Below are 18036 nucleotides of genomic sequence, written 5' to 3'. Positions count from 1 at the left end.
GGTTTTCAAACAGACTCTTGGAGGTTTACATGCAGCATGTTATTGTTTAAACTTATCATTCATGCTGTCCTTTCCTCACAGTAGCAATCACTCTGGGATTGAATAGATCCTCAGAACTATGGCTCAGTGTTACACTATTGGGCCATCAGGGAAGCAAGACTAGATTTTTTTTTTTTTTAAATGGTACTTTACTGTATGAACATTTTGTTATACAGTTATCAAGGTTAGTTTTCAACTTCAGTACCAGGCCACTTCCATCAAGGAAGAGGAGAAATGAACAGCAAAGCAGTTATATGACCATATCCACAAACCATACCACACTCCTGTCTGAATGAATAAGCAAGATGGCAATGGCCTTATAGAAGGGAAAATGACAAATGCCCATGATGGAACATATCTCTAAACCTTCACAGATGGACGAGGTGGGAGTGAAGTTGGTATCAAGGGGACCTAGTTCACCTTTGAGATCAGCTGAAAATAAATACTGCTACACTGATGGGCAGTGAGGTGGTAGGATACAGGATCAGTAGATGAAGGTGAGAGAAGCAGTGTGTAAGTTTTTCTGGACCACTTTTCTCAGAGGAACGATGTTGCCTGGAGAGCTGCGAGGCAGTGAAACCAGCTGCACAAAAAGGGGAGAGATTTCTGGTCTCCAGTCATTTGGCTGTGGAGAAGGTGCGAGGCAGGGGTTACAGGGAAGTCTATGATGCAAGTCACTTATCTTTTAAGGAATAACCAAAGCAGTTCAAGGTAAGGTTCAACCACTTGAGAAGCAATCTATCAAACAGATTGCTGCACAAGGTTGTGGCGCAGACACATTCACTAATGCAGGAGATGTCCCACACCTCTAACAAGACACATGGCAACAGCCCACACAAACAACCCTGTGCTTCAACCTTTATTTTTATAATACCACTTGCTTCAAAAATTTTCATGAACTTTTAATACAACACTCCATGTTGACAATTAATTGCCTTTGACTTTAAAAAAACTGGAAAGTTGCAAACTAGTCACTATATTGATTTCCGTGGCAATTTTCCAGTGCATTTAGCTGATCAGGTTCAAAAAACATCACATTTATAGCTTGCAAACTGTTCAAGTCATCTTACATTTTTAAGCTTATAGATCCAAGATACAAGACTTATTTAGCAGCACTCCATCTGGCCCAGTGCTTGATGGGCAGACATTCCAACTGGGCACAACTGAAAGATCGAACAGACCTGATGTTAAGCAGTCTGCCAGTACAATTCTGTACATGTGACAGCATTAGTCTAGAGACAGATACCAGCAGCACATTTAGTAACTGATGGGTAATATATTTATAAGCTGTGCTGGAGACATCTAGGGTTGATCAATAGCACTGCACCCAAGCTCTCCCAATTTGTTTAAAAGCTCCTGAAATCTAATACTGATGAATACCTGAAAATTGACACTGGGATTCCACGTAGGCTGCTTCACTTCAGGATCCCAGGTTTAACAGTGCACTGTAGTGAATGGACTTCTCTTCCAACCAATTCACTGATTTTATTTCTTAAAAGATTGAACGTAGAGCAAGGTCTTGTATCACGTGACATTTAGCATTAGACAAATTAACAGTGCCATGGAGCAAAGGATTAGAATATGCACTTGCTTTAGTTGGCACTGAGCTCAGTTCAGTACAATTTGATTTATAGAAGGGGGCGGGGGTGACTTGCTTGCATCAGCAATTCACCATTTTCATTCCTAATGAACTGCTCTCGCACAGTAAAACAGAAATGCTTTGAAAATGTTTTTCAATGGTAGAATCTAACGATAGAAACAGTCACCCAACAGCTATAAGCACAGTCTGTCACAGTCCAAGGTTCACCACCAAAAGAATTTCATTGTTGAGAGTTGAAAAAGCACTTGGCTTACAAGCTTAACACCTCATACTGATCAGGGATGAACTGGGAGGAGGGGGAAGTCCAGCGAGCACTGCTCAATGGAACGCACTATGCCTCCCAAGCCACCACCTAGAGGATCAAGTCCCAACTGGCTGCTCTCTTCAATTTACTTGTCACTTCTTTTGGATTTTAGTGGATGAATATACTTCACAGCAAGAAAATCATTCTCTGGGATAAGGAGTGTGAGCAGGATTGGAAAAATCTGCCTTGTCCATTCCTCAATTATACCGTCATGACTGGAGGAGCATGTGTGGTTATAAATGGCCCAGACACCTTATAACAACTGTAAATAGCCAAGTCTGAGAAACTGAGATTTGTAGATCTGTATTTTACAGTGGAGCCAGAGGACAGTGCAGGATGCTGTGTACCAACAATGATGCATAGGGTTAGGATCCACAACTGGACTACTCCCCACATGGCTACTTCCCAATCTTGGCTAGGTCAAATGTAAAGCTCAATAAATCTTGCACTAATACCCCAGGAAGATACATAACTGCAAGACAGCAGTGCTCACAGCTACAGGTCACATCACAAGCTGCTTGAAAGCACCCAGGATTGCTCAGCCTACATGACAAAAAAATGGTTCATCCATACAGAACAATGGTTAGGTTGCATAATTTACATGGGTTACTGTTACTGTGCCAAGACACGCAACACTAATACAGGACACACCAAGGGTCTGTATTAGTCTGGTCACTGTCACCCAAAAGTATTGTTTATTAAGTTATCCACCCTTTGCACTATTTCCTCACTCATAAAACTACCTCTCTTCCTACAGTCAGTTTTTCCTTCCTAATAGAGAACAGTCCAATTGTAACATCATTTGTTCCCAAGAGCCCAGCATTCTCACTTGGTGGAGGAACCTCCCAGGTTGTACCATGTGTACTAGAGGTCATGCACTGAATCAGCCAGACGATCACTGAAATTGTAAAATTCAGGTCAGTACTTGGGGCGAGCACGCAATCTTACAGCGGAACCAATAAACCCACTGCTGTGTCTCTGCCATTTAGTTTTGGGACACACAAGTAAAATGGGGTAGTTGAGAAGTACCACCAAATTTTAAATTCTTCTTTGGTTAAGGAAACGAGGAGAGTAGGTCCACAGACACATCTCCAACTTGAGACTTTATTTTGTATCTCATGGTCATTTCAGTGATGCCATGCAGGACCCTTCAACCTCTTTCCCTCCCACAGCCCAGTTTGCCCTTCTTTCCCAATTGGTGGAGTGAGTCCGAGTACGATCAGTTATCCCCCGAGATCCCCAACACTAGCTGGGTGCTGGGCCAGGGGACACTAGCTGGATCGTACTGTGAACACTAACATCCAGAAACTAAAGTCATGCAAAGACAACACAGACTGCCCATAATACCAGCCAGAGCACTGATGAGAGGCTGAAACAGAAAAAAAAACAAATGGCAAGATATAAATAATATTTCACACAGGAGTTAGTTATGAAGCCAAAGCATCTTGTTCAGATCCTTTTGGTTTACTTTTTTTTAGCTGAGGTCCATTGTTTCTGTACTAGTCGCCGATGTGTTGTCCTTCTGAATGCTTTCAAAAATGGCTGCCATCTCAGGGTTGGAGCGGATCTGCGACTGGAACTCTGCCATCAGCGCGCTCTTCTCGGCCTCTGGGATAGTGAGTAGAGCTGCTACCGCCCTCATCGCCGAGCGTTTCAGCTCGTCCTGCTTCTCAAATTCCTGCTTCACCGAGTTGGCCTTTACCTGCAACAGAAGGCAAAACAGCATTATACCTTTCCCTCTCCAGTAGGTCCCAGTGCACCTGGGCCACAGCAATGTGCAGAAATGCAAACAGCCAGGGGTCAAAGCAAGATCCTGTCCTACCCTACCATGAATGACTATGAAATTGGAATAGCGCCAGAATTAAAATAAAAGACAGTAAGAACTTCTACACATCTATAAAAAAGGGAGAGAGTAGCTAAAGTAAACATTGGTCCCTCAGAGGACAAGACTGGGGAATTAATAATGGGAGGCAAGGAAATGGCAGAGACTTTGAACAAGTATTTTGTATCAGTCTTCAAAGTAGAAGACACAAAGCATCCCAATAGTAGAAAATCAGGGGACCAAAAGGAGGAATGTAAAACTATTACAAGAGAAAAATTACTAGACAAACTTATGGGACTAAAGGCTGACAAGCCCCCTGGACCCAATGGCCTGCATCCTAGGGTCTTAAAAGAAGTGGCTAAAGAGATAGTGGATGTATTGGTTGTACTCTTCCAAAATTCCCTAGACTAGAAAGGTCCCAGCAGATTGGAAAACCTCAAATGTAACACCTCTATTCAAGAAAGGAGAGAGACAGAAAGCAGGAAACTATAGGCCAGTTAGTTCAACATCTCTCATTGGGAAAATGCTGGAATCCATTATTAAGGAAGTAATTTAGAAAATCACAATAAAACCATGTAATGTCCCATGTATCTCATGGCAATAGTTAGAACCCATACAGGTTCCACAGCAGTAACTTTTTATTTATTTGGAAGAAGTGAGCAGAGACAAAGCAGAAGCTGTTCAAAGTAAGAACAAATTCAGCCAGGTGGACGAGGATGGTGGTGGATGGGAACGGTTGGGCCTCCGTTCAAGAAAGAAGTGGGTTTTCGCCGGGTGCTCTAGTTTCCCCTCTCAGCCAAAGACTTGCAGGTTGATAGGTAAATTGGCCATTATAAATTGCCCCTAGTATAGGTAGGTGGTAGAGAAATTAAGGGAAGGTAGGAACATGGGATTAATGTAGGACTAGTATAAATGGGTGGTTGATGGTCGGCACAGACTCGGTGGGCCGAAGGGCCTGTTTCAGTGCTGTATCTCTAAAACAAAAGGCAAAAAATTAAAAAAAAGAAAAGTGTAGGGGCCCCTAGACCATCCTGGTGAGGGATGGAGTAATAGCAGAATTGGACATCCATGGTGAAAAGGAGATGGTTAGAGCCAGGAAACTTAAAATGGTGATGGGTATCTAACAGACACAGATGCAGTTGGGAAGGGACTTGTCAAGGGGAGAAAAAAAAAAAAGATTGGAAGAAATCAGTATCATGGGACAAGAACAGGCTGAAGCGCCGGGTCCACCAGGGCAGTTCTGTCTGTGGATCCAGGGAATGAGGGAGAAGCAGGCTGTGCAGGGTTGGGGGACTATGAGGTTGGAGGATATCTGTGTCGAGTTGGTGGGGTGGGTGGGGTGCAGAGGAGACCTCCAGACGAGATGAGGTTAGTGATGGTTTGGGAAACAATGACGATGGTGGGGCGATGGTCCATGGAGAGGTAGGGGGAAGTGTCAAGAGGGCAGCACAGCCAGAGTTCCTCAGAGTGGTGTCCTCGACCCAACCATCTCTAGCTGCTACATCAATGCCCTTTCCTCCAACACAGGGTCAAAAGTGGGCCATAAAAGAGCGAGAGAGGGGAGGACCTAGAGACCGGCAGCAGCAGCCACAAAAGAGCCGGAGAAGGACCCAGAGACCGGCAGAATTCCAAGTGACGTCAGGATTCAAAAAGTGACGTGGGCGTAGGGAAGCAGCTGATTGGTAAGTATGTTTAGGTGAGTTTTTCTACTATTTATACTACTGCAGTCGATTCAAAAGTAAAGGTAAGGACTTTAGATTGTAGTGGGTAGTGTTTGGAGTAGAACAAGGCCCCTAGCGTAATTAGTATTTTTTAATTAAAGGGAGTAACTCAGTAATCTAAAGGTAAGTCATGGCAGGAAAGCTCGCACCTATGATATGCTCCTCCTGCGCAATGTGGGAAAACAGGGACGCTTCCAGTGTCCCCGAGGACGTGTCCAGGAAGTGCATCCATCTGCAGCTATTGGCTACCCGTATTACGGAGCTGGAGCTGCAGGTGGATTCACTCTGGAGCATCCGCGATTCTGAGATCGTCCTGGATAGCACATTTAGCGAGGTGGTCACACCGCAAGTAAATGCTGCAAAGGCAGAAAGGGAATGGGTGACCACCAGACTAAGTAGAGGAAGGCAGGTAGAGCAGGAGTCCCCTGTGGCCATCCCCCTCTCCAACAGATATACCGCTTTGGATATTGTTGGGGGAGATGGTTCAGGGGAAAGCAGCAAGAGCCAAGTTCATGGCATCATGGGTGGGGCTCTACTGCACAGGAGGGAAGGAAGAAGAGTGGCAAGGCTATAACGATAGGGGATTCAATCATAAGGGGAACAGACAGGCATTTCTGCAGCCACAAAAGAGACTCCAGTATGGTATGTTGCCTCCCTGGTGCTAGGGTCAAGGATGTCAGAGTGGCTTCAGGGCATTCTGAGGGAGGAGGGCGAGCAGCCAGTTATGGTACATATCGGTACCAACGACATGGGTTAAAAAAAGAGGGATGAGGTCCTACAAGCTGAATATAGGGAGTCAGGATGTAAATTTACAAGTAGGACCTCAAAAAGTAATCTCAAGATTACTACCCTTGCCACATGCTAGCGAGAGCAGAAATAGCAGGATATATAAGATGAATATGTGGCTGGAGAAATGATGTAGCGGGGAGGGATTCAGATTCCTGGGACATTGGGACCGGTTCTGGGGAAGCTGGACGGGGTCGCATCTGGGCAGGACCGGGACCAATTTCCTCCCAGGGTGGTGGGGGGCGGTGTATGCTAGTGCTGTCAGGGAGGGTCTAAACTAGAATGGCAGGGGGATGGGAATCTGAGCAGGGAGACAGAGGATAGAAAATAAAGACAGAAAGGTAAGAAGCAAAAGTGGAAGGCAGAGAAAACAAGGGCAAGAAGCAAATGGGGCCATAGTGCAAAATAAAGCTAAGATGACTAACAAGGTTAAAAAGACAAGTCTAAAGGCATCGTGTCTTAATACGTGGAGCATTCACAATAAGGTAGATGAATTAACAGGCAAATAGATATAAACGAAGGCATGAGGCGCGAATTGGCTATGGTAGATTGGGGAACTTTACTAAAAGGGCTGACTGTGGATAGGCAATGGATAATATTTAAGGAACGTGTGCATGAATTACAACAATTATTCATTCCTGTCTGGCGCAAAAATAAAACTGGAAAGTTGGCTCAACCATGGCTTACAAAAGAAATTAGGGATAGTATTAGATCCAAAGAGGAGGCATATAAAATTGCCAGAAAAAGCAGCAAGTCTGAAGATTGGGAGCAGTTTAGAATTCAGCAAAGGAGGACAAAGGTGTTGATTAAGTGGGGGAAAATAGAGTATAAGAGTAAACCTGCGGGGAACATAAAAACTGACTATAAAAGCTTCTATAAATAGGTGAAGAGAAAAAGATTAGTGAAGACAAATGTAGGTCCCTTACAGACGGAAACAGGGGAAATTATAATGGGGAACAAAGAAATGGCAGAACAATTAAACACATACTTTGGTTCTGTCTTCACAAAGGAGGACACAAATAACCTCCCAGAAATGTTAGGGATCCAAGGGTCTAATGAGAGGGAGGAACTGAAGGAAATCAGTATTAGTTAAAAAAAAGTGCTAGGGAAATTAATGGGGTTAAAGGCTGACAAATCGCCAGGGCCTGATAATCTACATCCCAGAGTACTAAAGGAAGTGGCCCTGGAAATAGTGGATGCATTGATGGTCATCTTCCAAAATTCTACAGTCTCTGGAGCAGTTCCTACAGATTGGATGGTGGCAAATGTAACCCACTATTTAAAAAAGGGAGAGAAAAAACAGGGAATTTCCCTTTCGTAAAGCCATGCTGACTTTGCCCAATCCCGTTTATGCTTTGCAGGTGTTCTGCTATCACATCCTTTATTTTACATTTTAGGCTTGTATTCTCTAGAGTTTAGAAGAATGAGAGGGGATCTCATAGAAACCTACAAAATTACAACAGGACTGGACAAACTAAATGCAGGAAGGATGTTCCCGATGGCTGGGGAGTCCAGGACCAGGGGTCACAATCTAAGGATAAGGGGTAAGCCATTTAGAACTGAGATGAGGAGGGATTTCTTCACCCAGAGAATGGTGAACCTGTGAAATTCTCTACCACAGAAAGCAGTTGAGGCAAAATCATTAAATATATTCAAGAAAGAATTAGATATAGTTCTTAGGGCTAAAGGAATCAAGGGATATGGGGAGAAAGTGGGAACGGGGTACTGAGTTTGGAAGATCAGCCATGATCGTACTGAATGGCAATGCAGGCTCGAAGGGCTGAATGGCCTGCTCCTGCTTTCTATGTTTATAATAGACTTAGCATTTTCCTCACTATTGATGTAAGACTAACTGGTCTGTTCCCTGCTTTTTTTGGGAGCAGTTTGGAATTCAGCAAAGAAGGACAAAGAGGATGATTGTCATTTGTCTTCACATATTTATAAAAGCTTTTACAGTCAGTTTTTATGTTCCCCGCAGTTTACTCTCATACTCTATTTTCCCCCCACTTAATCATCATCCTTGTCCTCCTTTGAATTCTAAACTGCTCCCAAAAAAAAAGAACAGGGAACAGACCAGTTAGCCTTACATCAGTAGTGGGGACAATGCGAGAGTCTATTGTAAAGGATGTGATAGCAAAACACCTGGAAAGCATAAACAGGATTGGGCAAAGTCAGCATGGGTTTACGAAAGGGAAATCATGCTTAACAAATCTACTGGAGTTTTTTGAGGATGTAACTAGTAGAATAGATAAGGGAGAACCAATGGATGTGGTGTATTTGGATTTTCAGAAGGCTTTTGATAAGGTCCCACAAAAGAGGTTTGTGTGCAAAATTAAAGCACACAGGATTGGGCGTAATATACTGGCATGGATTGAGAATTGGTTGACAGACAGGAAACAGAGAGTAGGAATAAACGGGTCTTTTTCCGGGTGGCAGGCAGTGACTAGTGGGGTACCGCAGGGATCAGTGCTTGGACCCCAGCTATTGACAATATATATTAATGACTTGGGTCAAGTTTGCAGACGACACAAAGCTGGGGAGGAAAGTGAGCTGTGAGGAGGATGCAAAGCGACTCCAATGTGATTTGGACAAGTTGGGTGAGTGGGCAAATGCATGGCAGATTCAGTATAACGTGCATAAATGTGAGGTTATCAACTTTGGTTGTAAAAACAGAAAGGCAAGCAGTTAGGAAGGCGAATGGTATGTTGGCCTTAATTGCAAGAGGATTTGAGTACAGGAACAAGGATGTCTTACTGCAGTTATACAAGGCCTTGGTGAGACCACATCTGGAGTAGTGTGTGCAGTTTTGGCCTCCTTATCTGAGGAAGGATGTTCTTGCCATGGAGGGAGTGCAAAGAAGATTTACTAGGCTGATTCCTGGGATGGCAGGATTAACATATGAGGAGAGACTGGGTTGACTAGGCCTATATTCACTAGAGTTTAGAAGAATGAGAAGGGATCTCATAGAAACCTATAAAATTATTTATTTATTTTTATTTATTTAGAGATACAGCACTGAAACAGGCCCTTCGGCCCACCGAGTCTGTGCCGACCAAGAACCACCCATTTATACTAACCCTGGAGTAATCCCATATTCCCTACCACCTATCTACACTAGGGGCAATTTACAATGGCCAATTTACCTATCACCTGCAAGTCTTTGGTGGTGGGAGGAAACCGGAGCACCCAGCGAAAATCCACGCGGTCACAGGGAGAACTTGCAAACTCCGCACAGGCAGTACCCACAATTGAACCCGGGGGTCCCTGGAACTGTGAGGCTGCGGTGCTAATCACTGCGCTGCCCTAAATTCTAACAGGACTAGACAGGGTAGATGCAGGGAGGATGTTCCCAATGGCTGGGGAGTTTAGAACCAGGGGTCACAGTCTCAGGATACGGGGTATGCCATTTAGAACCGAGATGAGGAGAAATTTCATCACAGAGGGTGGTGAACCTGTGCAATTCTCTACCGCAGAAAGCAGTGGAGCCCAAGTCATTAAATATATTCAAGAATGAGATAGATATATTTCTTAATGTCAAAGGGATCAAAGGATATGGGGAGAAAGCAGGAACAGGGTACTGAATTAGACCATCAGCCTTCTTTTTTGAATGGCGGAGCAGGCCCAAAGGGCCGAATGGCCTACTCCTGCTCCTATTTTGCTATGTTTCTATGAAGGTTCGCTGATAATTGCACAGTGTACTGTACCATTCACAACTCCTAAGACACTGAAGTAGTCCGTGCCCATCTGCAGCAACACCTTGACAACATTCAGGCTTAGGCTGTTAAGCTGCATATAACATTTGCACCACACAAGTTGCCGGGCAATGACCATCTCCAACATGAGAGAATCTAACCATCTCCCCTTAACACTGAACCGCTGTAGTATACGGGTTTGAAAGGGTTCATGTCTGGGACAGTGTGTGAGACACCTCCCACTATGATGATGTAAGAGATCACATGTGAGAGACTTGAAAAGCAGCAGCAGCATGGCATCAGAGGAGTTAGACATGCTTAAGTGAAGTTGTATGTAATTCTTTATGTAATAAACGAATTATTAAATCTTGCCAAAGACTCAGTAATCTCTCCTAGCTATACAAACCAAACATACAAGAACCTTCGCTGAAAAGCCCAGCATCAACATCCTGGGAGTTATCATTGACCAAAAATTTAACTGGACTAGCCACATATATACTGTGCTGACAAGAGGTGGTCAGAAACTGGGAATTCTGTGGTGAGTAACTCATCTCCTGACTCCCCAAAGCCAGTCCACTATCTACAAGGCACAAGTCAGGAGTGAGATGGAATACTCCCCACTTGCCTGGATGAGTGAAGCTCCAATAACACCCAAGAAGCTCTGTACCATCTAGGACAAAGCAGCCCACTTGATGGGCACTTATCCATCACAGTGGCAGCAATGTGTACCATCTACAAGATGCATTGCAGCAATTTGCCAAGCCTCCTTCAAGAGCACCTTCCAAGCCCACAACCTCTACTACCTAGGTGGTCAAGGGCAGCAGACACTTGGGAACACCACCACCTGCAAGTACCCCTCCAAGCCACACACCAACCCGACTTGGAACTATAATTGTCATTCCTTCACGGTCACTGGGTCACCTAGAACTTCCCCCCGCCCCCCAAACAGCACTGTGGGTGTACCACACGGACTGCAACGGTTCAAGGAGGCAGCTCATCACCTTCTCAAGGGCAATTAGGGATGGGCAACAAATGCTGGCCTTGCAGCAATGCTCACACCCCATGAACAAATAAAAAAAAAACTCACCTTAGTGGTACAGGTTGCTCGCAGGGGCTCCACCAGCCTGTCTAACCTCTGAAGCACTGCACTGGGGCTAACGGTTGACAATCGCGCTAACATGATAAAAGTCAGCATCTGCAAGACAGCATGAAAGGTATAGTCATTTTAGAAGGAACTAGAAAGTAAAACTGACATTTACTGGGTTGGGCGGGGCTAAGAGATGGCTTACCAGAGTCAGATCAACATCTGAAAGTCAGGTTAGACAAGTGTCCTTGTGCATCTGGTAACCAAGTATGAACACAGCACTGCCTAAAGGGACTTGCATCTCCTTTTTCTTGCACGAGTTTTTCTCAGGCTCAGTCAGTTCATTTTGAACAACTTACTCATGTCAGAGCATACACCTGTATAGGAGCACCCCTCTGGTAAGCTCATTTACCTTGATGTCATAATGATCCTTTAACCCGTCTTCCACATGGTTGAGAAACTCAAAGATGTCCAGCCTGTCGAGGCAGCTGTCCAGTAAGGTGTACATGCATTCAAAAGCAGCTTTCCTAATATCAAGCCCATCATCTACCGTGTGTTTGAAAGGTCCCATTTCTACCTGGAAAGAAATGGAGGTCTTAGTCAGAAAACCCAAGGAAATTACACAAAACACACATATTAGAAGGATTGACAAGGTGTGTTGTGTAAATCATAGTGTGAGGAGTGCCAATAAATGAGCTGTAAACAACCCAGAATTCATGGTTCATTATTCCTGCTAAAATTAGTTGTTTGGAAGTTAAAATCTTTTTTTTTTTAAATACAGAATTAGATGACTACAGTCCCAAAAATGGAAAAATGCCACACAACTATTGGGCTGATTTTTCTCTCTTTTGCATTAGTGAGGTGTATAATTCCAAGGCACAGAGCTGAGGATATAGTAGCAGAGACACATTATGCCTTTCTCCACACTGCCCAGGGATTTCCTGGGGACCCCCGAGGGAAGGGTCAAGTGGTGACACTCCAAGAAGGCACAGCCAAGCATAAAAGATTCTGCCACATCGTTTTCCTCCCCCACTGGTGCACAGGGACCCACTGGGAAGTACTGAGCCCACACCACTAAACCTGTGGCTCAGTGGTAGCACTCTTGCCTCAGTCAGGAGGTTATGGTTTCACCACTCCAGACACTTGAGCATAAAATGAAGGCTGACATTCCAGTGAGGTAGTGGAGCAGTGCTGGAGATGGTCTTTCAGATGAAGTGTTAAACAGATGCTCCATTTGCCCTCTCATTCGGACATAAACGATCCCATGACATTATACCGAAGAGCAAGGGAGTTATGCCCAATGACCGGATGAACAGTTATCCTTCAGGTTATCTGGTCATTAACACAATGATGTTTATGGGATATTGCTGTGCACAATCTGGCTGGCATCTTTGAGACATCACAAGGTCACGCAAGGCGCTTTAGTTCAGTTAACCTTTTCAAGCCTCCTGTGTGATGTGCTTACCTCTCTGATGAGGTCCTTTCTGACTTTGGTTTCATTGTACAGCTGCGGAAGCACTGTCTCCAGCATGTCCCTGATTAGGGAAGGTTTATTGTGAGCCGCGCAGTTGAACATCACCAAGGCAACGCGTCTGACGTTGAGATCTGGGTCCTCCAGAGTCCGCAAGAAGTCTCCTGCAAAAAGCAAAAAAAGGGGAGAATGTTAAGGACTGCAGATCAATGTGGCACAATGATAGCCTTAAAAAAAAAAACAGTAAACTCTGTCAATAGCTGGTGTGTTGCTGCACTGCTCAGTGTGGGACACAGCCCAACCAGGACCTGCCAGCAGATGGCAATGAACCTACCAATGACAAGCCGATCAATTCAAAGCCACTCAGGCTGAGAAGATTATGGTGTGAATCTGGAAAGACTACCTAGTGGGTTCAACCAGAAATACGCACGTGTGTCTTAGGTGAGGGCAGGATGAGGCTCAGTTGCCGCATCTCCTTGGTTGATTAAACTGATGGTATTTTAAGGGATGACAAGTACCTCGGGCAGCAGTGCCAAACAGGTGAAAACGAATAGGCAGCTGTCCAAGAAAAATACTAGGCAGAATGTAAAGTGGGAAGCCAATTTGAAAGATGGATTTTACCTGCCCTGAGCATCCAATCTCACATGAGGAACAGCAACTTGGGCAATGTGAGAGAGAGCAGCCAATACCCTTGGAACCGAATCCCAGCAAGAAGTCAACACCTTCCGGAAGGGCTGGTGGGCGAGGTGAAATCTCAGCAAGAGAAGTTGCTGGACGGTAAAGCGGTAGCACACAGGGCCACCATTCCCATTCGCCACCTGGCTGCAGCTGACCGAACAGGGCCTGGTCCTTACACAACTTCTGTCACTCAAAAGAACAGGCCCCATGATGCAGCATGTGTACCCTTGCTATAAACTTGAGTGGGATTTAGTGGGCTCAATCCAGCAATGCTAGACCGAGCATAAAGCATCCTGCATTATTTCTGACTGTACCAAGATTATCACCTGCCAATTGTAAGGGACAGCTTGAAGTTTTTACAAGACTTTGTGTAGTGCTCTCGCCTCTCGAGTCAGAAGGTCGTCTGTTCAAGTCCCCACTCAAGACTTGAGCACATAATTCAGGCTGACATTGCTGTGCAGCACTCCTACTGCACTGTCAGAGGTGCTGTCTTTTGCATGGGACACTAAACCAAGGCCCCGCCTACCCTCTCACGTGGATGTAAAGATTCCACAGCACTATTCGAGGAAGCGTAGGGAAGTTTGCCCCCAGGGCACTGCCCCCTTACAGTGCACCTTCTGGGAGAAGCCGCTTTCCAAATGCTAGACTCACCTATGCAGCCTTTCAGCAGCGGGTCAATCCCCTGCGGATGGTCTGAAATCGTAAACTTGACAGCAGTCACCACTGTACTTCGAGCGTAGGCTGAACCTGTTTGGGGGGGGGGGGGGGGGGGAGGCAATTCAAAAATTGAAACAATCAAAGGAACAACTTTCTTCAAATCATTTTTCACAACACAGGAATGACTTTGTTGGCCCTGGAGCAGGGTGGGAAAAACCTTTGCCCAAGGGAGATACAACATTGTCCAGTGCCATGGAGTGGCAAGGTCATAGGTTGAATTGTTGATCTAAGCTGCACTGAATGGGAACTATGCAATCAAAGGGTTAACCTTCAAGTCTCCCTGCCACAGATCCTTTCTGAAGGGTAATCTGTTGGGTGAAGGCACGTCAGGCATTTCACATCAGAGACACTCGCCTAAGTCGTCCCAAGATTCAAAGGCACTGGAATAGTCATTGACAACCAAACCAGTAACTGACTGAGCTACACAGATTCAATTACTGGAGGTTTGGCTCTTTTTGCTTGTTGTTACAGCTTTGCAAGAGTTTTAGAAAAGATTGTACATGGACATATTTCACCTTCCTTTAACCAGAGATCTCCTGTATTAAAATAATATAGCTTTTGCTTCAGTTAAGAAAAACAATCTTTTGTTGTGCTCACCGAGGCAATGGACATCAATCACCCAGTTTTATAAAACACTCCCAGGCCAGGGACAGCTGAGAACTAGTTGAGTTTTATAACAATCCAGCAACTTTTCATGATAATTTTTCTGGTGCCAACCCACAAAATTACAAGATTTACTAAATTCAATTTCAAACATGCCATGGTGGGATCTGAACTCATGATCTTGGAATTGTTAGTCCAGAATTAGGCTACCATGATGAGTGATACATGGATCTACATGGGACTTGGGCATTGAAGGAACAGTATAAAGTTTGCTGATGACACCAAATTGGGGGCATTGTAAATTGAGACAGGATTGTGAAAGACTGCAGGGGAAAGATAAGCTGGCAGGATGGGCAGATAGGGGCAGATGCAGTTCAATGCAGAAAACTGAAATAATGCATTCTGGAAGTAAGACTAGGCAAAGGAAATACACTTTAAACAATAATATTTTAAGAGCGATGGGGAGCATGCGGACCTTGCTGTGCAGATGTGGGGATCATTTAAAGGCATCAGCGCAAGTAGATAAGGCCATAAAGGTAGCAATGGAATCCTTCGTTTTTAATCGAGAGGCACAGTATACAGAGCAGAGTTAGGAATGAAGGTCTTATTTAGGCTATAATTGGAACATTGTGTATAGTTAGGGCGCCCTATTATAGGAAGGATATAAAAGCAATGGGAAAGGTGCAACACTGGCAATGAGGGCTAACAATCATGAAGGGAAACATAGAGTCAGAGAGATACAGCACTGAAACAGGCCCTTCAGCCCACCAAGTCTGTGCCGACCAACAACCACCCATTTATACTAATCCTACATTAATCCCATATTCCCTACCATATCCCCAGCATTCTTCTACCACCTACCTACACTAGGGGCAATTTACAATGGCCAATTTACCTATCAACCTGCAAGTCTTTGGCTGTGGGAGGAAACCGGAGCACCTGGCGGAAACCCACGCGGTCACTGGGAGAACTTGCAAACTCCACACAGGCAGTAACCAGAACTGAACCCGGGTCGCTGGAGCTGTGAGGCTGCTATGCTAATCACTGCGCCGCCCCAAATAGCTAGGGCTTTTTCACTAGCTAAGATAAGGGGGTGATTGACAAAGGTTTCCAACATTATGAAGAGTTCTCACAAGGTAAACATTAACACACTGTTTTCACTGATTGGCGAGTGGGTATACATTTAAGAAAGTAACAAAAACAAAAGGAAAGATCAGAAATAATTTCTTCACGCAGATGGTGGGCAGAAGATGGAATTTTCTGCCACAAATCCTTGCTGAAGCAGAGTCTGCAAAGTTCTTTTAAAAGGAATATTAAAGGGCATGGAGAGTGAGGAGAGCCAGATTAGACTAGATTGGGGTCAGCAACCTTTTTTACCTGAAGAAACTTCTTAAAATTTGCCTAAAATAAAAAGCATTGGGACCTGCATGATGAAACTTTGGCATCCCAAAACCAAATACATGGCAAATTGGCAAGCTCACTAGTAGAACGCATAATTTTCATAAAACACGTGTACTGAACTTATGTATCAATAGAAAAAAACAAAATCAAAGTAGGCCTAACTCTGAATAATCATATTTTTGACATTCTTCGCAACTTTTGATTTATTTCTTCATATTTCTAGTATATGCACGTTCAGGCTTTATGCACATTTACACTTTGAATAAAATAATAAGAAATTTACATATAAAACTGAAAGAATTCTTATTGTCTGTTTTTATAACAGATCTTGCAATAAAGTGAATTTTTACGATAATTTTGTCAGTAAAATCATCTTTAAAATAATCTAAGTTAAGATGCGTAGAATTAAGACAATCTTTTTCAGCTATTGATTTTCATGATAAAAAATAGCTTCTAATAGCACAGTCAGAATAATTTATTGTCGCAGCTATATTAGAAACAATAATGGTCACAAACATAAAACCTGTTCCTCGAATCAAAGGCATTGTCTATAACTATGGTGTAGCTATTCAGGTTTATTTAGAGCACAATGATGCTCTTCATTAAAATAATCATTTGAAATCATGAAGTGCAGCATAATGATTAGCCTTTTATCCCCACAATAAAAACACAGCTCTTACTTTTCTTGACAATTTATTTAGGCTTTTTTCCATGATAATACGATCCAACTGGAAAAGGTTGGGAGCTGCAAAGCAGATGTTGAAGAGCCACATGCGGTTCCAGAGCCGCAGGTTGCCGACCCCTGGACTAGATGGTTCATGCGGAGAGAAACATCAGTACAGACTTGAAGGCAACTGGTCAGTTTCTGTGCTGTAAAATTCTGTGGTGCCAATTAGCCTGGGATCAATATTCTTTAGAACACACTCTCTTAGTGCCCATTTCCATCAATAACGACCAGAGTTAAATTCTGCTTCCTCAGGCTTAATTTCACTCATTAGCCATCTGCTCATAGGATTTCAGTACTTTTGTTTGCACACAATTTGCAAGATTTGTAACCTTGCTCAAATAAGAAAAGTTCCTCAAGATAATGGACGAGTGACTCATTTTCAGAAAAGTTAGTTGATTCAGGGTCAAGTGACAGTTTTAAAAAGTAGTTGATCATTATTCACTAAAGGAGCTAGGGGGTTATTAATAACACTACTTGGCTCAGGAACTAGAGGTGCTCCTTATAATAAAAGGCATCAATAACTGGTGGTGAGAAATTGAGGGAAGGGAAGTCCAAATTCAATCATCATACACAGACTGTGAACGGAACAGGCTTGATGGGCTGACTGACCCCTTTCTCTGTCAGAGCTTTGTGTCATTTTCATTTTTATCTCCATTTTTCACTCCCTATTCCTACACAAAGATTATGGTCCATGATGGGTACTGGCTCATTAGCATTGCCTATCCTTACCAAAGGAACCATGTTTCATTTTGTAAGCACAAACAAGTGAGTCTATTCAGCTCTAGGAGCCATCACATCACAGCCAGGGGTGCATGAGTATCCAGCAGGTGGTACTGGAGAATAATTTTAATTTGAACTTTGGGTTTCCTCTTCTCCAAACCAGGGACATTGAACTCCAGTTCTGATAGCAGCTTACTTAGGACAGATCAGGGATCTAATACAATAACTCCTTGACTTGTATGTTATCAACCAAGTCATCAGAGAGCAGGGTCGTAGGTGGGGGGTGTGGTGGTGGAGAATGGGGGAAAGAGGGTGGTGTGCAGAGAAAAGGAGGAGCGAGTATAGGGAGATGGATCTACTCCTGGGCCTGTGACAAAGCTGCTCAGTAACTAACCACAATGTGTGTAAATAGGGCACACTCATTGAATTTCTAACTTCTGCTTAAAGGATAAAAGCTGGGCTTCCAGATTTTGGATTCCCATGTGGCATGGAGGGGTACAGAAGATATGTTGGCAAAGAGGAACAAATCAAAAATGAGAGATGGACTCAGTGGGAAGCACTCCTGTCTGCGATTTATGAGGCTGTGTGTTCAAGTCCCACTCCAGTGACCTGAGCAAATAAAAAATCTAGGCTGACACTCTAGCAGTTAGTGCAGCACTCCCTCAGTGTTG

The 18036-nt window shown here is 44.0% G+C and overlaps 1 protein-coding gene across 2 annotated transcripts in view; it reads right to left on the bottom strand.

Moving 5' to 3' along the window:
- Window positions 1-582: 582 nt before the first annotated feature.
- Window positions 583-18036, bottom strand: part of LOC137379982 (cullin-associated NEDD8-dissociated protein 1-like) — a 46721-nt gene continuing 29267 nt past the window's right edge. For both annotated transcript variants that reach the window (XM_068051437.1, XM_068051438.1), the window contains exons 11-15: window positions 13849-13944; window positions 12514-12683; window positions 11461-11625; window positions 11052-11159; window positions 583-3645 (exon numbers count right to left, since the gene is read on the bottom strand). In XM_068051437.1, the coding sequence (XP_067907538.1) occupies window positions 3418-3645; window positions 11052-11159; window positions 11461-11625; window positions 12514-12683; window positions 13849-13944 (767 nt within the window). In that variant the 3' untranslated portion in view covers window positions 583-3417. The remainder of the gene's footprint in view (window positions 3646-11051; window positions 11160-11460; window positions 11626-12513; window positions 12684-13848; window positions 13945-18036) is intronic.

Source organism: Heterodontus francisci, chromosome 19, assembly GCF_036365525.1.
Source record: "Heterodontus francisci isolate sHetFra1 chromosome 19, sHetFra1.hap1, whole genome shotgun sequence".
Lineage (NCBI taxonomy): Eukaryota > Metazoa > Chordata > Chondrichthyes > Heterodontiformes > Heterodontidae > Heterodontus > Heterodontus francisci.
Note: the sequence above shows the minus strand (reverse complement) of the source record. Positions and strands in the feature narration are given on the sequence as shown.